Raw genomic sequence first — 21,799 nt, 5'->3', positions numbered from 1 at the left:
AATTGCAAGGCAAAATAGACTACCTATTAATATGATCAAGACATGGTCTAGTAGCCAACAATTCATACTCTAAGCAATTTTAAGTGGGATTTTATTTTTATATATAAATAAATAAATGTAGTAATGTTGAAGAAATATTATATTGTTGTTATATTATATATTATATATAAATGTGGATGGAAAATTAGGTCTAATCTCTTAGTATTTGATTGTAGTGGGTGAGTTGTGGTAGGGCCTTTTAGTTCCCTTTGGGTGGTAGATATTAATATCTAGCATTATCTTCAGATAATATTTATTTTATTTATTTATTTTTTATTTTATTTTTATTATTTTTTATGGTGCATTTGCATATATGGTGTCGACATCTATGTTGAGATTTTTGGATTTTCTATGTTCTAACTATTCGAAAACAAATATAATTTGCATTTTATTCTCATAATATTCCATGTGCTTATACAAGATACTCCTTGATAAAATGAATTTTAGGGTAAATTACGACTGCTCTCCTGAGGTAAAAATTAAATTACCAAAAATCCAATTTTTTGGGATAATTACGATTATCTTTTTCATCTATGTTTTGTATATATCAATTTTTACGGTGTTGTTATATATACCACCCACTGAATGAGTAGTTTTTTTATAAGCAATATAAGTTGAGGATTGTAATTATAATTATTAAAAAAATGGAATTTTCATAAATTGATTAGAGTTGTGGCCCTAATTTACCCTAAAATTTTACGGTGAAATACTCATTGCCATATTCCTAAATATTCTTGAAATATATGCATATTTCAATAATATATTTTTTAATTATAAATATATAATTAAAAATATGGGGAATAATATATATATATTGATGTGAGTACTGAGTAGCGTGGCGCGATGTTGTACAAGTATTCATCATCACGTTGAGCATTTTAATGTCAGGTGTAATCTAATATAATATCCACATATTAAACAATTATTTGTATTCACATTATTCGAGTAGCCTAGACCGAAAAAGTAGGAGTGGAAATTGATTTTTATCGAATTTGGAATATATATACGAGATTTTAATTTTTAATTCAATTTTAATTTTCAAAAATAACTCCCAAAATTCAGTATTCTTTTCGAAGACGGCGATTGTAATATCGAATATTACAATGTATGTTTATATTCTAGATGGAAAAGAAAATAAAATTTTGCGTCGATTTTGATCTAAAGATTTTTTTTTAACGCATTTTTTCATTTCAATTTCTAAATTTTCAAAAAAAAAATCTAATAATCCTAATCCAAGCCACTTAATTTGCACATCTAAACAAAAGAGTCTCCTATGATAATGTTTTTCTAATATTGGGAAATAAATCAATTATGAGATTTTATTATCACTTTCTTGCCAGGTGACCAAAGTCATATTATTGGCTATTGATTTTGATTTGCCACTAGTGGGAGTACTAATAAACCATACTATTGTTTGTTTTTATTTTTTTATAATAAATGAACTCGGAGTTAATTACATAGGTGCACTGGTTAGACGTACATCCTCGTACAATACGAGAAACATAACCGCACAAAGCTGACAAAATCGACCCATCAACAGTTAATCAAGGGAATTCAAACCCGGACCAATTCACGCATCCCCTTCGGAACACCATACTATTGTTTCTTGATTTTATTTGCTAGAAGTCAATAAATGCTAATTATAATCTATACCATTTGACTAATATAACTTGTCTATATCATAAATAGAAACATTTATATCATATAATTGTGTTACTAATTAAAAGCATGCAAACAATTAATTACATTTTGCGAATTTATTTTCTTTTTCTTTCTTGTGTACAACTCATTGTCTCTGGGTTCAAATTCACCAGAATAAATAGCTAATAAGTTAGCTAGAAATCAAGATTACATAAAAAAAAAAAAAAAAAAAAAAACCCTATTCTCAACACACTCAATTACTACATCAAAAACTTTTAATAATCTTGTAAGGCTAACACAAATTTTTATTTCGACGAGAGCCAAGGATTAGGCGCAACGTAAGTATAGCCATGGAAGTGTTCCTCAGCCGTAGTAGGCGTAGAAGCAGGGGAGTCGTCTAGGGGCATTGTCGTCCAACATTTATCGAAATTAGCCGTGCAATCTTTCCCAGTCACGTCTGGTCTGAATTTCGGACATGCTTCTCTTGTCTCTAATCTCTTCCAATTAACCGTCTTAAACCATTTATGCGATTTTATTTCGTCTGCTCCTTTGGGCCCACTTCCCAGCCTTTTCAACGGGTCCTTTTGCAGCAGCTACGGAAATAATTAAAAAAAAAAAAAAAAAAAAAGAGATTAGCATTACACCTTTTGAAGTGTGTAAATTCACACAGATGAAAAATGTGGGAATCGAATCGTACTCCTTTGAGCAAAGAGTGAGCCTCGTTTGTTAATCGAGGTGGGAGCTTGAAATTTTCGTTGATGATTTTCTCCTGGAGCTTCTTTCTGTTTGCATTTGTGTATGGTGGCTGAAAAATATATAAATTAAAATCAGATTTTCAAATTACGATAACTATAATACCTTCTTAATGCAAGCACTAGAGGGGTGGAAAACGGACATATCATATTGGAATTAGCACTTTCGGAAAGAAAAAATTAAGTGAAAAAACCAATTCCAATTCTGTTTAAAACAAAATTGGAAATCCGAATTTTGGAAATTGAAATGAAAAAACTTGTTCCAAACTCGTAATTTTTTTATCGGAATAGGCAGAATTCAAAATTTTCATTTTTTTAGTCACCTATATAATAGAATAATATTGATATTATAAGTATAATTTTCAGAAAGAAAAAAAAAAATTGAACTTCCGGAAATATTTTTGGAAATTAAAATCCGAATCGAATATCAATTCCAATTTGGTTCCAAAAAATAACCGAAAAAATCGGAACTTTCGGAATTTGAAATAAAAAGTATCGTTCCAAGATCGAAAATATTCATGTTCACATTGCAAGATCACTTCACCCAAAAAAAATGCGTCTCCTTGACAAAAAAAAAAGGCGAGCTTCCAACATCAGTACGAAAATGCAAAAGCTTTTTCCTTTTATTTAATTTTATTTTTAATTTATTTGTTATTGAATTTCAAGAAAATTACCTTGCCGCTGAGCATTTCATACAAAAGAATACCAACACTCCACCAATCAGCATTTTTATTATGCCCTTTCGACAGCAATATTTCCGGAGCCATATATTCCGTCGTCCCACACAGAGAATTCGATCTGCTCGATTCATCGATCTCCTTAGCCAGTCCAAAATCAGTTAGCATAACCTGAAAAAAAAAAAAAAACTACTTCGATTAGTAAATAAGCAAATTAAATTACTCTTTGTGTAGGAGGATTAAAGAATTATACATGACCATCGGCATCCATGAGAATATTCTCCGGTTTTAGATCTCGATGCACAATCCCACGTTCATGGAGATGCGAAACAGCTGATACAATCTCCGACGTATAAACCCTCGCCTGCTCCTCACTACCCAAACACACATAACCGAAAAAAAAAACCCGGAATTAATTAGATGAAACAAAATCGTATTTGGTGTTAAAGAAAATGAAGAAAAAGACGGTACCTGAAAATCCCTTGCCTGTAGAGATGATAAAACAGATGGCCCCCGTTTATAAAATCGAGAATCAAATACAGCTTCGACTTTGTCTGTAGGGTTACAGAGAGTAAACTAGTTAGGAACCAATGATAGTCTCCAAGACCTCGTTTGGTTGCCAAGATAAGATTAGTCAAAATAAGATTAAAATAATCTAAATGAAACTCAATTATATCATTGGAATTTCGATTATCCGATAAAAAAACATGCCTGGAAGGCTAGATAAGTCATGATGACATAATATTTGCGGGTCGACCCGGAAAGTTATTGGGGATACCAAACATCAAAGAAAGTCCTATTATTTAGTTAATCGTTGCTAATCTCCCCAACCAAACGAGGCCCAAGTATATTATATGCTCACAACTAAATAACTACGCTGTAAAACACACTCGTCTATGGCTTAAAAAATCGATCTTTGTGCACGGAAATCGTGGAATAGTTAAGGCGGATGGCGAATAATCACTTTTAGCAACATAATTTGTCAAAGAATCAAAATTTGCCTAAATACTCTTGGGAGGTTCAATAGGGGGATTCTTGTTGCCATGGTCGACGTTTCTTTGTAAGTTCCTATTAGCTCGAGAAAAGTTTATCTCGGTCTCTCGATACGTCTACTTGCTTTTTCTAGTCTACATGGCGACTTTTACGTTTTTTTTATTCATTTTCTAACACTAGTGCTAACACTACTAAACACCATATCCATCATCTAAACGATCGAATTCGCCTCTCATCCATACCATAATTCAAACTAAGCAGAAAATCAAAACACACTAATCGAGAGAGAGAGAGAGAGAGAGAGAGAGAGAGAGAGAGAGAGAGAGAGAGAGAGAGAGAGAGAGAGAGGGAGTTACCTGAAACGAGTAGCGGAGCTGCACGATGAAAGGGTGCACCACTTTAGTGAGAATATCTCTCTCGGCCCTCATGTAATCAACATGCTTGTTCTTGATTATCGTATCCTTCCTCATCACTTTCATCGCAAATATCCCATCGCCATCTCCACCACCACCACCACCGCCGCCGCCACTCTCGGCCTTCATCCTCACCTGAAACACCTTCCCAAACGCGCCCTTACCAATCATCCTCATAATCTCAAAATCACCCGGGCCCACCTTCTTCACCTCCTCAACAATCGAATCTCCGCCGCCACCACAAGCAATTCCGCCGCCGCCCTTTTCACCGGATTCGTGGTTCGAGTCTCTATTAGCGGCGTCGTCGGAGGAAGAATAGTAGAGCTCATCTGGCTCGAAGGGCGGGAGGGATCTGGAGAGGGTTACACGAGGGGAGGGGCCCACAAATGAATGGGAGCGATTGTGTATAACTGGTGGGTCCCTCAGGAAGAGCGAGGAGGAGGAGGATGGGGAGGAGGAGGCGGCGGCGGAGGGGCCGAAGAAGTCGGAGAATTCGAAATCTTGGGAGGGATCCTCGGCGGCGGCGGCGGAGGAAGGGATTTGGAGGTGGGTGAGCCGCGATGCTAGTATCGAATGGAAAGCCTTCTTCTGAAACGGAGCAGCAGAAGAAGAAGAGAGAGTATTGTTTTCGTTCATGGTGATGGAGAAATCCAATTTTACACGAATTCAATCTCTCTCTCTGTGTGTGTGTTTGTGTGAGAGAGAGAGTATGGGAATTGGGTGTAGAAGAAGCCAGCCAGAGTGGGCGGGCTGAGAATTTTACATGGGTTACATTTTTGCGAGAGATTTCTCTCTGTGTGTGTCTGTGTGTGTGAGAGAGAAAGAAGAGAGAGAGAGAGATGAGGGATGGGAGGAAGAAGGTGTTCTGGATTTCTGTTACATTGCCATAAATTTCTTAATCCCACTTTACACCCTTAAAAAACAATGATTGCACTTTACACCCTTCAAAAATAATAATAACACTCAAAACCTCAAAACACAATGAATCATTCAAAATGCACCGTATATTGAATAATGAAGGTAGTTTTACTTTTTTATTGGTTTTTTTTTTCCGAGGTGAAAACTAACAAATTAAATTGTTACTTTCTGCAACATCGAACCTAATTTCGAGGAAAAATAAAAAGCACACTGGATTATTGGAAGACAAAAAAAAACTATAGTTTCTTACAAAATAAAATGAAATAATTTTTTATATTATTCGATTAATGGATCTTTTAGCTGTAATTGGTGGTAGAGATATTTGCAAGAAAATATGATTTTTAGATATTTTGATGACGAAATAGCTGAAGGATATTTTTCCCGTGATAATATTTTTTTTTGTGGTAAAAAATATAATTTTTAAATATATTGATGAGATGTATTTTTATTTTTACACTTTATAGTTACAAAATTATTGATGGATTAAAAATATTGATTTGACATTTGACTTCCTAAAAAAATACTAATAAAAATATTAAATTACTTTTATATATTAGCTTTCAAAATTCATTTGCAGTGCATTATGCATGATTTATTGTGTTTTTGAAGGTATAAAGTGCTATTAATTTATTTCGACCGTGCAAAGTGAAATTAAGTGAATTACTAATTAAGATGCGAGAAAATTAAGTGAATATTGGGTGAAAATCTAAGCAGCCGATTCCATCAATCATCACTACTGCATTTTAAGCTTATTAATACTTCTAAATAACTTATAAGTTTTTTTTTTTTTTAACTTTTAATGAATTTTCAGAAATTTACTACCACATTTTCTTAACATATTCAAAAGTTTAATTTCCAAATTTCAATCAATTTTTGAGTTTCACATTTGATATTCACAACTAAATTGTCGGATTGTAAATAATTAGTGTTTTACAAGTTCGCCATTGATATGGTATCATCCACGTGGGTTATATTAAATGAGGACACGAGGTAAGTGATTGCGTGCGAGTAGGTGATTTTTGTAGGAGTCGATGTTATATAGAGATGAACACCTAAGTTTCAAACCTGCAAAATTACCTACTCGCACGCAATGACTTGTTATATATATTTTAGCCTTTTATTATATAATTATTATTATTTTAATTGTTTGATTAGAATAGCTATTTGTAACTAATGTAATGTATAATGTGATAAAACATAATCACTTAAACTAGATATTACTAAAATAATTTAATAAAGAAAAATACATTTTATAAAGGATAAATTACAACCACCCCTGAGGTATGGTTAAATTACGAAAATCCCCTCCTATTTGGGTAATTATAACCACCCATCAACTATAAATCTTTTACATGTTCATCCTTGCGGTTTCAAATTCAGTGGAATCTTCTAGATTATATAAAATATTATCACCTTTGTACCCGTTTTATCCCATTCGAGCTCCACATTTTGAAGCAGGATGATACGATGTGTTTTTTTGCTTGTATATATCAGATTGTGGTGCATCAGAAACTGCATTTTTACACAAAACGAGTACAAATTAGATCACATTCTACGGAATCTAAATGATTATGTTGAATTTGACACAATAAATAAGAAGATTCATAGTTGAGGAGTATATGTAATTATCCAATCATGAGGGGATTTTCGTAATTTAACCATACCTCAAGGGTGGTTGTAATTTACCCTTTTATAAATGACATCAATAAATCCAGAAATATTAGTGTTTTTTTACCTGAAATATATATATCATTGAGGAGGTTAATTAGGTAATTTCAACTCAAGAAACGGCGCCGTTTCATCCCCTTTCATATGTTTGTGAAAGTGGCAGACCGTTAATTCAGGTAAAAACTGTGAAGAAACCATACATAGGCCAAACAAATGCCACCTTCCTAATTTTTGGCAAACCTTTGAATCCAACAATCTGTTTTTTGTTGTTTCAGACACTCTTTTCCCATATTCAGACAAAGATAAACAAGAGAGAGAAACAAACAAAAAAAAAACAAAGTGAGAGAGAGACAGAGAGATAGAGAGAGAGAGAGATCGAGAGAGATCGAGAGAGATCATGATCTTGGGTCCCACTACGATCATGATCTATCCCCAAATACATTCTTGATTTTCTCTACACTTGAAATCCCCCTCTCAATCTTTCATCTTCCAATTGGATTTTTTCTTTTTTCTTTTATTTTTTTCGTTTTCGGGATTATATTTTTCGGTATGGATATGCCGATAGAATCATTCCGGACCTTCGTGGAGGAAAAGCTCGGAACATTCCCGCATTTCCTAATATACGCAATCTTCGAATGGCTCGTGATCATACTACTCTTCGTCGACGGTTTCTTGGCTTTCGTCTCCAACGAAATAGCCCGTTTCTTCGAACTAAGAATCCCGTGTTTGTTGTGTACGAGGTTAGATCACATCCTAATCCACCGGGACTCCAATTTCTACTACAACGATTCGATATGCGAGGCCCACAAGCGGGACATTTCGTCCCTAGCGTATTGCAACGTGCACAAGAAGCTCTCCGATATCCGCACCATGTGCCAGAACTGCCTCCTCTCTTTCGCCACGGAAAAGGACTCCGATTTCGACAAGTACAAATCACTCGTCGGGATTCTCCACAAGGACGCGAATTGCTTCGTGGAGGAGGAGAGGAAGTTTCTCATGAAATCGTTCAGAAAGGACGAAATGGACATTGCGCTCGACGAGAGGAGTCGGGTGCTAATGTGTTGTTCTTGTTGCGGGGAGCCTTTGAAATCGAGATCGGCTTTGAAATTCAATAGGAGTTTGTCCATGAGCGCCCCCGCCCCTTCTCCACGGGCCCCGTATTTCCCGGGCCGGAACGAGGAAACCGGGAACATGGATTTGCCACATATTAGGTACACCGAGCTCAAGTTGATGTCCGATACCGATTCGGAGCTTCACGAGGATGAAGATGTTACAAATGGTAGAGTTATATATATGTATGCTTATAATTTAAGTTATTTGCATTTAATAACTATAAATTGCCAAAAAATATTCTCGTGTTATAAATATTAGCAAAAAAAAAGAAAGAAACAAAACTCTTACGATACACTTTTCGGTTTAGCCCACAATCCGTAAATGGTGCGTTTCTAAGGGGTAGGTTGCTAAAAAAATTGAATCGTAGGGGGGATTTTTCTAATATATATAGCACGCAGAGTTTTTTTGACAATTAGAGTAAACACAGGGGTGTTAAATGCAATACTCCCATGTTATACCGAACTGTTAAAAAACTCATCGTGTTATAAATATTATCAAAAAAACCCTTATGATGTATTTGTTTTAGCACAAGGCCCCTTAAATGTGGCCTTCATTTGGGTAGTTTGCTAATAAAATTGAATCATAAGAGGGATTTTTTGCTAATAATTATAGTACTTAAGAGTTTTTTTAGCAATTAGAGTAAACAAAAGGTTGCTAAATGTAATAAACAAAAGATATGATGAACATTTGTTTTTCATAGTTTGAGTTTAATTTGATATGATATATAAATCAGGTATTAGAGAGGATGCGAAAGCTGCTGCGGTCCCGTTATTACCGGACGCCGAGGATATAAACGAGGACGCTACAAGAACACCTTGTTTCACGAGGGGGAACAGATTCTTCGGGATCTCGTTGTCCGATTCCGGTCAGGCGAGCCCTAGGTGGGCCCACAGGGGCACGAGGAAAATCACGGTCGACAAACTAGACTTGGCCAGTGCGGACCCCGCAACCGATGAGGTGGACGGCGATATCGTGACTCGTCTAAGGAGACAAGTCCGCCTCGACCGAAGGTCCCTCATGGCTCTGTACATGGAATTGGACGAAGAGAGAAGCGCTTCCGCGGTCGCCGCGAATAACGCAATGGCAATGATTACTCGTTTGCAGGCCGAAAAGGCGGCCGTACAAATGGAGGCTTTGCAGTATCAGAGAATGATGGACGAACAAGCGGAGTACGACCAAGAGGCGCTTCAAGTGATGAAGGACTTGCTTTTTAAGAGGGAGGAGGATGTGAAGGCGTTGGAATCGGAGCTCGAGAGTTATAGAGAGAAGTACGGGCACATCAAGAAAATCGGGAGCGAGGTTTGCGAGATGGACGCCGACGAGGATTATCAGGATATGAGGTCGCAGGCGTTGTCGTTGGTTAGTGAGAGATCGGACTGCGGCGGGTCGGATCGGAGCGAGAATACTCCCGAGGATCGAGCGAATGTTCCGGAGGAATCTTCGTCTCTGGATTTCGACGGGGAGAGATCGTTTCTTCTAGGGCTTTTGAGGAACCTCGAGGAGAAGATCAATTCGCCTCCTGAGTTTCTTGTTGTCGAGGAGAATGAAAATGAAGGCATAGGTAATTCGATACTCCCTTTGTTCCGTAATAATCTGTCTTCTGCTTCAGCTTTAGAATTTCAATGCTGCATTAATTATACAATTTCCGATTTTACCCTTCCCTAAAATCAAGCCACGTTTGTTGAGTTTCTTCATACGTGTGCGCAACCGTTAAACGAAAATGTCTTTTAAGATTGCTTGATTTTATTTATGTTTTTTGTTTCTTGAAGTTGAATATGCCGTTTTTGCAGTTAAAATAGAGAACGAAAATAAGGCGATTCTGACGAGAGAAGTATCGATGTTTAGAGAGAGATTGAGGGCTATTGAAGCCGATAGTGGCTTCTTAAAACATGCTGCAATGACACTTCAAAAAGGAGGCGAAGGGACTAAGCTATTGTCGGAAATCGCTCAACATTTACGTAAGCTTCGCCCCTCCTCCGTACACTCGGACGACACCGAATGAAGAGGCGTGCGTGGTAATAATAATAACATTTTTTTACGAAACTTGCGGCATATTTAGTTTGCTTGTATAAATATTTATAATCAATTGTTGTTTTTTTTTTCGTGTTCGCAGTGTCGTTTACGATTCATCTCTTACCGTACGAGGATGTACATATACCATAGGAAGATTAAAAAAAAAATTCCTTGATAAAATACTATTCTTATTAGGGGTTTTGAATGTGTTTTCTTTTTCAAGTGATCAAGGGACAGATTGTAATCCTTCTGTATTATTTTTTTTTCTTCTTGTTCTTTCTTTTTCATAGAACATGGGAAAAAAAAAAAAATTCACACGTGGCAACTGATTGTTGCTGATAATGTAAGAGTTAAGACACTTCTTTTTTTCTTTTTTTTTTGTATGTGACAAGTGATTTCTTGAGTTCTTGCAGTTGTAGAATTGCTAATTCTTCTTCTGAGAAGTTTGTTGTTGCTTTCATATTACTACTATATATATATATATATATATATATATATATATATATATATACACACACACACATTGATTTGGAAAATGAAGAGAAGTAAGACTTGTGTTGTTTTACGCAGCGGTGGAAATCGAACGAATCTGATCGAAACTAAAAAAAATCGGAAATAAAAAACGAATTGCAATTGGAATTGAGAAAGGTTGTTCCAAAATCGGAGTTTTTCGGAACGAAATCAGCGGGAAATCGAAAATTCAATTTCTTTAATATTAAAATAAATAGAGGTTTTAAAAATTAAAATGGTATTGAAAATCAAAATCTTATATGTATTTCAATTTTGATCCAAAGAAAGTCGGTATTGGGAGAACTTGTTCAAAATCAAAAAATCGAATCAAAATTATCGGAATTTAAAAATTTGATCGTTCCGATTTTCACCCTTAGTTTTACAATTCAAATTATTCTCCGAATAGTGAATTCTACTATTCCAAAATGAAATATAAATTCGAGCCTATTTTGACTGTTGCATTAAAAGAATTCTACACTAAAATCAATACTATCAAGTATCAAAAACGGTTAGAATAAGTGAGCATACGTCAATTGACGCAGATTCAAATCCCGACGATCGATAGGTTGAGTTTGTCTTGTCTTTGTCCACATAGTCACCATAGTATAATTTACGTATCTCGTTGGCTGCAGATTCTTTCACTCCTTAGTCCAAATATTATTAGAACCTAATTTCACTATCCTCTAAAATGCAAACACATATTACTTCCTATTTTTATTTTTATTTTTATTTTTATTTTTCAATTTTCACATATAAAAATAAAATAAATAATTACATAGTAATGTTTCCAAGGGCGAAATGACCAAAATGGGTCTCCTACAAAGATTGGCAGTACGGATAGCCCCTGCTTTCATTACACCAACAGCCGCATCGCCACCGTTACCCAGCTTCATACACTCTCTCCGCCGCAATCTACGTTCCTCTGCCGCCGCCACCATGAGCGCCACCAACACTCCCGTCACCCCTCTGGACCTCATTTTCAAGGAGAAAAAATCCCTCCGCGCCAAAGTGAAGAAGCAACTCAGATCAATGGACCCCAATCTCAGATCTCAACAAGGCAAATTTGAATCCTTCAAATCACCCATCTTTTTTTTTACATCGAATTTTGGATTAATCCTTGAATTTGAACACGTGGTTTTTTTTGTTTGTTTGTTCAGATGATGCGATACAGAAAATAGTATTGGATTCACCATGGTTCAAATCCTGTAAGAGATTGTGTGCTTATATTAGCTGCCCTGCCCTAAGAGAAGTTGATACTTCTAAAATTCTGTCAGCAATTTTGAGTAACTCAGGCCAAGGTACTTTTGTGTGTGTGTTTGTGTGTGTGTGTGTGTGTGTGTGTGTGTTTGTGTGTGTGTGTGTGTGTTATACTAGAATCTTCAAATAGATCTGATTTCGATACAAGAATCGTTGTTTTCGGTTGAATTGATCCGAATGGCTTCTCGAATTTACTACATTTCGTTTTTCCGAAATTTCTTAGCAATTAGCTGTTCTACCTTTTCAGAAGATCGATTTTGGGGTTGAAAACAATGTATTGAAATTGTCGATACCATTCTTTTGTATTGTTTAACGAATCGTGAAAAGAAATAATTCCGTAACGAGATTATACTTTGTTCGATAAGATGACGTTGAATTGATCTGAATGGCTTCTTGAATTTATTACATTACGTTTTTCGGAAATTTCTTAGCAATTAGCTGTTCTATTCTACCTTTAAAAAAAATGGCAAGAATATTTTCAGAAGATCGATTTTGGGGTTGAAAACAATGTATTGAAATTGTCGATACCATTCTTTTGTATTGTTTAACGAATCGTGAAAAGAAATAATTCCGTAACGAGATTATACTTTGTTCGATAAGATGACGTTGAATTGATCTGAATGGCTTCTTGAATTTATTACATTACGTTTTTCGGAAATTTCTTAGCAATTAGCTGTTCTATTCTACCTTTAAAAAAAATGGCAAGAATATTTTCAGAAGATCGATTTTGGGGTTGAAAACAATGTATTGAAATTGTCGATACCATTCTTTTGTATTGTTTAACGAATCGTGAAAAGAAATAATTCCGTAACGAGATTATACTTTGTTCGATAAGATGGCGTTGAATTGATCTGAATGGCTTCTTGAATTTATTGCATTTCGTTTTTCGAAAATTTCTTAACAATTAGCTGTTCTACCTTAAAAAATAATGGCAAGAATATTTTCACAAGATCGATTTTGGGGTTGGAAACAATGTATTGAAATTGTCTATACGATTCTTTTGTATAGTTTAACGAATAGTGAAAAAAAAATTCCGTAACGAGATTATACTTTGTTCAATAAGACGACGATGCACAGGTGAGAAAGAAGCTATACGTACCTAGGGTTGAAGACAAGAACAGTTACATGCGGATGCTAAACATTTCTCGAATGGACGATTTGATTGCAAACTCGATGGACATATTGGAACCTTCCCCTTTCGATGCTGACGGAAACGAACGTGAAAACGGTAATACTTTTCGTATTTAAGCTTCCCCTTTTTTTTTTTTTTTTTTGTATTAAACCCGAAATCTAATTAAGCCTTAATTATTTTTTCGCAGTTATGTTTGCAAACGAACCCGTTGACTTGTTCATTTTACCCGGTAAGACCTTCGCGCTATCCATGGCCGGTCCGACTTTTCTCGTATTGAAATGAAAGCCCTTTTCAGTCACATTGCATTATATCTTCGTTTATTATTTCAGGGCTTGCATTTGACAAATCCGGTAGGCGATTGGGCCGTGGTGGAGGGTACGTAAAAAGATTCTTGTTTTAAGTTTGTTTGGATTCGTGAAAATGATGCATACAAGTCCAGTGTATGTGTCTTGATGTTTAGATGGTGTTTGGCTAAGCTTATTTTAAACAGCTGATAAACTATTACGTCTCTTACGTCTGATAAGATGTTTTAAGAGTTGATAAGTTGTTGCATCTTATTTTTATGATTAATTTTTCGAGTATTTGAATAATGAGCTTATTTCATATTTTTACTCATTATAAGATCTTAAATAAAAAGGTGGGGTACTTTTTTAAAAAGATCTTATTTGCTCTCCAACAGCTTATTTTAAAAAAATAATATTATTTTAAATTTACCAAACACTTTGGAAGAACTTATAAGCTCTAAAACATCTTATAAGCTCCTTTTAACATCTTATAAGCTTAGCCAAACACCCTAGTGTTGGTACTCGGGTTTTTTTTCTTTTTGCTCGTTGAATTCCTCTATGAAGACTCGGTTTTATTAGTTATATCTTTAGGGAACGAATTGAAGGATACATGTTTCAACTTGTATTAGGCACTTAATTTCTTATACTCTATATTCTCTAATGATATCTTTCCGTGTTTGTATGTATGTATGTATAATAAATTGTGAGCATTATATTTTCTTTCTTAGTGTTCGTTACGATTGCTCGTTAGTCGTTTATATTCCCTCTTTTTTTTTTACAAATACATAATGATTGTTATTTGTCTTCGTCTTTGGGATGCTGCAATAAACCAATTGAAGTTATTACGACACATTCCTCGCAAAATATCAAGAACTTGCCAACGATCGTAAATGGAAGAAGCCTTTATTCGGTATATTTATTCTATTCATTTTTTGTTTGATAAATATTATTTAATTTTATACACTTGGAAAATTGTTGTAAAATATATATATCATCAACGCATTTATTTTGTGATTCCTATGTGTAGTTGCTCTTTCGTATTCAACGCAAATACTCGAAGATGGTATTGTACCCATGACTCCAAATGATGTACCCATCGATGCTCTCGTTTTATCCTCTGGTGTCATTCCCATTACTCCAGCGGCCAATGAGATTATTTGAGGGCACCTATATAGATAGTTACACACGGTAATTGAATTTTCTTGACGAATATTATTTTCAAATTTTAAGAGTTGTAACAAAACAACGATCTATTTCCATTTGTACAACTTTTTTTTGGTGGAAAATTTAATACAAGTAGTTTATGCCTGGGATTTCTTAAATGGAGTTGTTTGTATCCAAGTTTGTTCATACTTTTTTTTTCTTTTATTATTTTTTGATTCGAGTTTTGACTTAAAATTAGTGTTTGTACTTGATAGGGTTATTATCGTTATAATTGAGTTCGGACGAGTTTTAATCAAGCGGATCACAAAATCGAGCTCAATTATTATTGTTTGTTGACTTTTTACTCATTTTTGTAATTGTATTTTCTAATTCTATTGATTTATAGTTCAAATTTTCTAATCAATTCAAAAATGTGTTTTAAGAATAACAATCTAATTCAAATGTTGTTCTCATATCAATCTCGAGTAGTTAATATTGGGTACTCATACATATGTATACATATACCAAGACATTAAAAAATAGAGGGAAAGAGATATACAAACAGATATGGTTACAACACATGGAACTGTTATTGTTTCCAGATCGTCTCAATCCCCTATTGCCCAGTGCTCAGTCTTTGAATTCAAGAAGGTTGCGACTTCAATCGGAGACCAGCACCAAGCCAACCACTTAAACTTGAGACCCTAGTTCTACCCCGATAATCACATTGAATTGACTCACCAACACATGCGCTGTTAACCAGTCAAAAGAAACACTCTACACGGTAAATCCCAGTTTTCTCTCACTCAAAGACTCAATCACTTACAGAAGAAGGAGATTAAAAGTATAAAACTGAGAGATGCGGATAGATAAGTGTTACATTTGTCCATCTCTCTAAGGGCAATATAAATACGCACAAAAGTAACGGTAGGAGACAGCAAAATTGCTCTCAAGTCAAAGTCAACCATGTAAGACATATTCTATAAACAATTGACGTAAGTACTGTTCAAAGAGAGAGGGGGAAAGGAATATAGAGAAGTGTTGCATTCAAAAACTGAGAGTAGGGTTGAGAGAATAGAGTTAAGTCTGAGCGAATAGGCGTCTACGATTAAATGAAATAATCTGGACGGTCAAAATCAAAAGGATTGACTCGCGGCTGAACTCTTAAGTTGACTTGGGCATGTACATGAGTTAGCATTTAACAGTTTTAATTAGCTCAACTCATCAAGCTTCTTATTTTGCTCAAGAATCAGAAAACAAAATCCTCAACCAAAAAAAAAAAAAAAAAAAAAACAATATCCTTCTTGTAATAAAATATATAAAAGTCATTAAAACAATTAGTTCATAAATCTAAAAAATTACTGTAATTTATGTTTGGCTGACGTTGGATGGACATTGTTTATCAGTGTAATTAGGTTTGTTCTTGAAAAAGTCATTCGGTTCTTCATATTTAATTAGTTTCTTGATTGCTTTCTTAATTTCAACCTCTACTTGATTATCATGAATGTTTTTTTTTCTGTCAGTCCTAATTAATTACTAAATTAGGTTTTCAACAAATCCTAAATTAAAATAACAAAAAATGTTCACTTGCTACCCATAAATCATTCAAACGTTTGAAAATACTGCCTCTGAATTCTCTTTCACCTACATATTTGATCAGACTTTTCCCACAAAAAAAAAAAAAAAAAAATAATAATAATAATAATAAAGAACCACACCTTCCTAAGTTAAACCTTTTCAAGTTAATGTACTAATTGTCAACTTGAGTTATGGAGAATAAATAATAAGGTAAATTACGGTCACACCCGAGATAATGTCAAATTACCAAAAAACCCTATATGTTTTGGGTAATTACAATTATTCCTTCAATTATGAATCTTCTTATGCGTTCACTTTTGCGGTGTCAAATTTAGTGGAATATTCTTCAGTTTGTACCCGTTTTATTTACTCCATTCGAGCTCCACATTTTAAAACCAGTTGATCATAAGATGTGTCTCGTGGCTTGTAAATATCAGATTGCAGTGCATCAAATTTTTTTGCACAATACGAGTACAAACTAGAGAAGATTCCACGGAATCTAGAAGATTACGTTGAATTAGACACCATAAGGATGGACATGTAAGAAGATTCATAGTTGAGAGGGTTGGTTGAAATTACTAAAGTATGATCGTGAGGGGGTTTTCGTAATTTAACCTTAGTTCGGGGAGGTGGCCGTAATTTACCCTTAATAAAATAACATATCTACCAGCTCTCTTGAAATTATATCATTCAAGCATTAAATTTTCTCATTTGCTTTACCTAAACAAACCAAGGCAGCAGAAAAAATGAAGGCTAATAATATCCAAATCCAATCCATAATATTCTTGATAATTTTGCTGCCAATTATTAAGCCTTCACATTCATCCGATCCCGATCCGCTACAAGACTTCTGCATCGCCGATCTAAAATCCCCGCCGTCGATCAACGGCTACCCATGCAAGCCCACCGTAAACGTGACCTCAGACGATTTCTTCTTCGACGGTCTAAGCAAAGAAGGAAACACAACAAACAGCCCCATGAAGAGCTTCGTCACGCATGGACACGTGTTGGCGTTTCCAGGCCTCAACACGCTCGGCATGTCGATGAACCGACTCGATATAGCCGTTGGAGGGGTCACCCACCCCCACACCCACCCTAGGGCTACCGAGTGCGGGGTCGTGGTTAAGGGAAAAATGCTTGTCGGCCTTATTACGAGTGCGAACAACGTCGTTTATTCCAAGAATTTGAGTGCCAGCCAGGTTTTCGTTATTCCGAGGGGTTTGGTGCATTTTCAGATGAACGTTGGCCGGGGAAACGTGCTAGTTTTTACTGCGTTTAATAGCCATTTTCCCGGTACGGTACAGATCTCGAAGAGTCTCTTCGCTTCGAAACCTTCGGGTAATAATGGTGTTAATGTTGTTCCTGATGAGGTTTTGATGAAAGCTTTTCAGGTGAATAAAACTGTTGTTGATGAAATTAAGTCCAATCTTTCCAAGTAATTATTTTGATCACTGTAACATATGTATTATCATATTGTATCTGTATAATATTGTCATTAATAAATTATTATTGTTACAATGAAACTATGAAAGAGTAACAAATTTTTAATATTTCAAATAATATATGTATGAAACTGAGGGGTGAAAGTTGGAGCGGAATTTCCAATTTTCGCTAGTTATGATCTGAAATAATCCAACTTTAATTTGGACCAATAATTGTTGTTCCGGTTTTTAGTTTTCCAATTTTTTTTATTGGAGTTGGAAAAATATATAAAATAAGGGACTCTTTGAGGAAACCTATGTCCAAAATATTTCTCTCCATTTGAGAAAAGCCCACATCTATTTCCAGCTATTAATTTTTCCAGGTTTTGTCCCCATCCGCCACATCATCACCACGTCACGCGCTGGTCATCACGATTTTTTTTTTTTTTTTTTTTTTTTTTTTCCGTTTTTTTTTCCTGTATCAGTTTTATTAATCAATATGAAGCATAATCAATTAAGGTAAATCGACTATGAAGCATAGTCGATTAAGGAAATTCTTTAATTTTAAAAAAAAAAAATTAACTTTTTTTGTTTTTTAATTTTTTTTTTAACTTTTTTTGTTTTTTATAGGGGTGAGTTCGGGACGGGATTTCGGAATTCGGGATGAAAATTTTAAATCCCAATCCCGTCCCATACTATTAAATCCCGGTTATATCGGTATCCCTAAATATTTCGGGAATCGGGATTGGGATCGGGAAATCCCATATTTTTCCTAAAAACTAAGAAATATTGCATCATTTTTCCTTTAGTATTATTTTATACACTAAACTAACTTGAATATATTATATACATACTAATGTTCTTGCCTTATTTATTTTTACCACAAAACTTGGAACAAATAAAATTTTAAAAATGTAAAAATAAGTTGAAACTATATATATATATATATATATATATATATATATATATATATATATATATATATATATATATATATATGTGTGTGTGTGTGTGTATTTTTATTAGTTTTTTTTTCTTTTTTTCCTAATTCGGGATTAAAATATCCCGATCGGGATTGAACCAATTCCCTAATACCGCTCCCGCATTTGTTCCTAATCCCAATCCCGAATCCCGTAATCCCGAATTCCCGAAGTTTTAGTCCCAAATAGTAATATTTCGATCGGGACGGGACGGGATCCCGAATCCCGATCCCAAATGCCCAGCCCTAGTTTTTTAATTGTTTTTCTATATCAGGTATATTAATCGACTATGATGAAATATAGTCGATTAAGAGCCTGCTACTAAAAATATCAAATCAAAACTGAAAAAAAATGCAAAATCAACTATATTTTACAAAAACAAAAAATATAAGAACATTATAATTGATTTATACAATTGGAATCAATAAACAAAAAATCCAAAAAAAAAATAAAAAATTGGTGTAGATCAACCTTAATCGACTACCAAAGCATAGTCGATTAAGAATCTGCTAATAAAAATAACAAATCACAACTGCAAAAAAAATGCAAAATCAACTACATTTTTCAAAAACAAAAAATATACCAACATTATAATTGATTTATACAATTGGAATCAATAAACAAAAAATCCAAAAAAAAAAAAAAAAAAACGGAGTTGATCAACCTTAATCGACTACCAGAGCATAGTCGATTACCTTAATCGACTATTGAACATGTACATAGTCGATTAAGATTCCAGCCTGCGCGAATTTCTCTACACGCGCCTTCCTCCGCCCGATCCACCAAAAAACCCTAAATCTGCCTCCCCATCGTCACCACACCGCCGCCACAACCAATCTCTAACAAGAATAAAATAAATAATTCATACAAAAAAACACAAATTAGCATTTCAATGTCAAAAAAAAAAAAAAAAAAAACAGAAACGATTCAAGGTATTGACAACCCACTGCGTCCTCGACGACGAGCACCAGTCATCAGCTTCAACGTCTCGGTGGAAACCACCGCTGCCAACTACAGATCCGTCACCACCCTTAGGAGTTTAATGCATCTTCATCGTCTTATTTTGATCCATAAACGTTGACAGCATCGTATGCTCCTGTTTTATGATATAGAGCCTCCAACTTACAGTCATCTACCAACCGGAGAAAATGATCGATCTGTTGAAGCTTGTTAGTTAATTACCGCAGCAGTAAACAATTAACAATTATGTTAACTGTGTCGATTTAATAAACAATATCAAAAGCCTAAGAGGAACAGGCCAAAAACTAATGCAGTAAACCACCCTTCATGCGGCGGCGGGAGGCGGCGACAAACACTCTTCCACCACCACCACCACCGCCGGTCGATGTTTTGCTTTTCCTCCGAATTTCAGTCGAGAAGAGAAGAGAAGAGAGAAGAGAGAAGATGAGAAAATGAGAAAAGGAGAAGAAAGAACGGCAAATGAAATGGGTTAGTGTTTTGAAACGTGAAAATGAGATTTAATATTAATAAGGGTGGTTTGTGAATTATTAAAATAACATTTGGGTGAGATATTAGCTAAGGGGGTTTTCTCCAATTATTTTTTGAAGGGGGTGTTTCCTTAACTCATTTTCCTAGATGAGGGGGTTCTTGCTAATTATCCCATAAAATAAATAGAATTTTTTTCTCTCTTCCTAAAATAAACCTAGAAATAATATTTATTTACTTGACGCAAAACTATATTAATTAAATTTTTTATTTTTTATTTTAAGTTCAAATTTCAAAAATTGTTCCAATTTTGATTTTTATCGGACTTTTGAAATCGGAAGTGTTATTTGATTCCCGAGCAATTGTAAAAATAGTTTTTAAAAATAGTTTTTTAAAAATAGCTTTTAAAAATAGTTTTTTTAGCCCATAATCTGTTTTTAAGTGTTTGTAAAATCAATTTTTACTTTTACTTCTCTTAAAATTAAGTTGTTTTAAGTTATTTTTTAAAAGTACTCATAAACTTGCCGTTTTCTATTTAACTTAATTTTTCACCCTCAACTTATAGAAATAAGCATTTAATACTCATTCACTAATTTTTGTTTTTGAATAAACTTTCGCAAATGCCGTCTAGAATAGATTTTAGGTGCAAAGTGGGCACCAACAAACTACTTTTCTCTTGTCGTATCTCTTATTCAAACACAAGAAAAACTATATATTTTATTATGAAGATAAGACAGCCTATGTGGACTTAGCATAGCATTCTCATTACTTACTGACTAAGAATTGGACTAAGCATGACAAATTCAATTGGTGATGAGTGTCCTTCTCTCCATGTAATAATGCATTACAATGCATGTATAATTTCTTGTATGACCGAATAGCCCCTCTAGTAATGTGAATAGATACATTAATTTTCTCACAGCTTTCATTAGCAAAACACTCTCTCTCATTTACGTTTATATTCTGCATTGATATTTTACTTTTGCATACTCATAGTATATATAGCATTATATTCTATATATCCATATATTATCTTATAGGTTAACATAATAATTATTCTATAACACGAGATTTTGCTCGATAAGGATTTGCTATTTTCGTATTTTCCTTTTTATTTTATTTTATGAAAATCCAGATCATCAATACTATTGTCGAAAAGACAAACGAGAATGATGAGCGAATACTTCGGTATTTTATACGCTATCATTTCTCAAAGGATATGATGGATTCGTCTATATACATATATAGCTCATATACTAGCTGAATTGCTGCTGGAATTTATATTTGCATGTAAATGAAATATAGGTCTGAGCCTAAACTCATTGAGACAAGAAAGCCGATTTATAGGCTAAATCGTTAATATAACTCCGAGTCTAAACTTGTTGAGACAAGAAAGCTGATTTAGATAAATCATAAATATAACTCCGAGCTTGAAGCTCGTTGAGTCAAGACGTGGTAATATCCGTCAAAAGGCGATTTAAAGGCCAAATATCTGAAAATAACTCCGAGCCTAAAGCTCGTAGAGTTACAAGACGTGGTAAAACCCGTCAAGAGCCAATTTAGAGGCTATAAACAGTAAGCCCAAACTAAAGGGGTTTTTGGGTTATTTTGTACCCACTGTATATATATCTCTCTCGGACGATGTGATTCCCGAGATTGAGCAATTTTGAGTGTATCCATGTATAATCTCTCTTGGATAGTGTGATTCCCAAGATCGAGTTGTTTTGAATAAACCAACATGTACATATCTCCCTTGGAGGATAAATACCTGATGTTGAGCTGAATTTTGATCACGCGTACATGAAAAACATGGACAAATAT

General features: G+C 34.6%; 4 protein-coding genes and 1 long non-coding RNA gene across 5 annotated transcripts; 3 read left to right on the top strand and 2 right to left on the bottom strand.

Moving 5' to 3' along the window:
* Positions 1 to 1,759: 1,759 nt before the first annotated feature.
* On the bottom strand, positions 1,760 to 5,441 carry LOC105952183 (serine/threonine-protein kinase AtPK2/AtPK19). Its single transcript, XM_012975705.2, has 6 exons — positions 4,459 to 5,441; positions 3,581 to 3,663; positions 3,363 to 3,483; positions 3,107 to 3,280; positions 2,378 to 2,485; positions 1,760 to 2,273 (listed from the first exon to the last, which is right to left on the bottom strand). The coding sequence occupies exons 1-6, from the start codon at positions 5,149 to 5,151 to the stop codon at positions 1,986 to 1,988; spliced, it is 1,467 nt and encodes a 488-aa protein (XP_012831159.1). The 5' UTR covers positions 5,152 to 5,441; the 3' UTR covers positions 1,760 to 1,985.
* A 1,845-nt stretch (positions 5,442 to 7,286) lies between these two features.
* Positions 7,287 to 10,630, top strand: LOC105952156 (putative myosin-binding protein 5). The gene is made up of 4 exons (XM_088823488.1): positions 7,287 to 8,380; positions 8,948 to 9,775; positions 10,005 to 10,229; positions 10,328 to 10,630. Exons 1-3 carry the CDS (start codon positions 7,651 to 7,653, stop codon positions 10,214 to 10,216), a joined length of 1,770 nt encoding a protein of 589 aa, XP_088679614.1. The 5' UTR covers positions 7,287 to 7,650; the 3' UTR covers positions 10,217 to 10,229; positions 10,328 to 10,630.
* A 747-nt stretch (positions 10,631 to 11,377) lies between these two features.
* 5-FCL (5-formyltetrahydrofolate cycloligase) lies at positions 11,378 to 14,732 on the top strand. Its single transcript, XM_012975706.2, has 7 exons — positions 11,378 to 11,794; positions 11,895 to 12,035; positions 13,058 to 13,222; positions 13,314 to 13,355; positions 13,456 to 13,501; positions 14,250 to 14,320; positions 14,438 to 14,732. Exons 1-7 carry the CDS (start codon positions 11,536 to 11,538, stop codon positions 14,569 to 14,571), a joined length of 858 nt encoding a protein of 285 aa, XP_012831160.2. The 5' UTR covers positions 11,378 to 11,535; the 3' UTR covers positions 14,572 to 14,732.
* Positions 14,733 to 16,814: 2,082 nt separating this feature from the next.
* Positions 16,815 to 17,654, top strand: LOC105952185 (germin-like protein subfamily T member 2). Its single transcript, XM_012975708.2, has one exon. It carries the CDS (start codon positions 16,878 to 16,880, stop codon positions 17,568 to 17,570), a length of 693 nt encoding a protein of 230 aa, XP_012831162.2. The 5' UTR covers positions 16,815 to 16,877; the 3' UTR covers positions 17,571 to 17,654.
* Positions 17,655 to 19,065: 1,411 nt separating this feature from the next.
* Positions 19,066 to 20,053, bottom strand: LOC148767854 (uncharacterized). The gene is made up of 2 exons (XR_016033541.1): positions 19,476 to 20,053; positions 19,066 to 19,371 (listed from the first exon to the last, which is right to left on the bottom strand). It is a non-coding gene; the product is annotated as an uncharacterized LOC148767854 (long non-coding RNA).
* Between the last annotated feature and the right edge of the window lie 1,746 nt (positions 20,054 to 21,799).

Source organism: Erythranthe guttata, chromosome 9, assembly GCF_056151865.1.
Source record: "Erythranthe guttata isolate IM_541 chromosome 9, IM_541, whole genome shotgun sequence".
Taxonomy (NCBI): Eukaryota; Viridiplantae; Streptophyta; class Magnoliopsida; order Lamiales; family Phrymaceae; genus Erythranthe; species Erythranthe guttata.
Note: the sequence above shows the minus strand (reverse complement) of the source record. Positions and strands in the feature narration are given on the sequence as shown.

Excerpts from the sequence above, each read along its gene's own strand:
- LOC105952183 (XM_012975705.2), bottom strand. The coding sequence starts at position 5,151 with ATGAACGAAAACAATACTCTCTCTTCTTCTTCTGCTGCTCCGTTTCAG. Across the intron at positions 3,664-4,458 it reads AGCTCCGCTACTCGTTTCAG|ACAAAGTCGAAGCTGTATTT; the intron begins GTAACTCCCTCT and ends GTAACCCTACAG. Across the intron at positions 2,486-3,106 it reads ATGAAATGCTCAGCGGCAAG|CCACCATACACAAATGCAAA; the intron begins GTAATTTTCTTG and ends TATATTTTTCAG.
- LOC105952156 (XM_088823488.1), top strand. The coding sequence starts at position 7,651 with ATGGATATGCCGATAGAATCATTCCGGACCTTCGTGGAGGAAAAGCTC. Across the intron at positions 8,381-8,947 it reads GGATGAAGATGTTACAAATG|GTATTAGAGAGGATGCGAAA; the intron begins GTAGAGTTATAT and ends TATATAAATCAG. Across the intron at positions 9,776-10,004 it reads GAATGAAAATGAAGGCATAG|TTAAAATAGAGAACGAAAAT; the intron begins GTAATTCGATAC and ends CCGTTTTTGCAG.
- 5-FCL (XM_012975706.2), top strand. The coding sequence starts at position 11,536 with ATGACCAAAATGGGTCTCCTACAAAGATTGGCAGTACGGATAGCCCCT. Across the intron at positions 13,356-13,455 it reads TGACTTGTTCATTTTACCCG|GGCTTGCATTTGACAAATCC; the intron begins GTAAGACCTTCG and ends TTATTATTTCAG. Across the intron at positions 14,321-14,437 it reads ATGGAAGAAGCCTTTATTCG|TTGCTCTTTCGTATTCAACG; the intron begins GTATATTTATTC and ends TCCTATGTGTAG.
- LOC105952185 (XM_012975708.2), top strand. The coding sequence starts at position 16,878 with ATGAAGGCTAATAATATCCAAATCCAATCCATAATATTCTTGATAATT.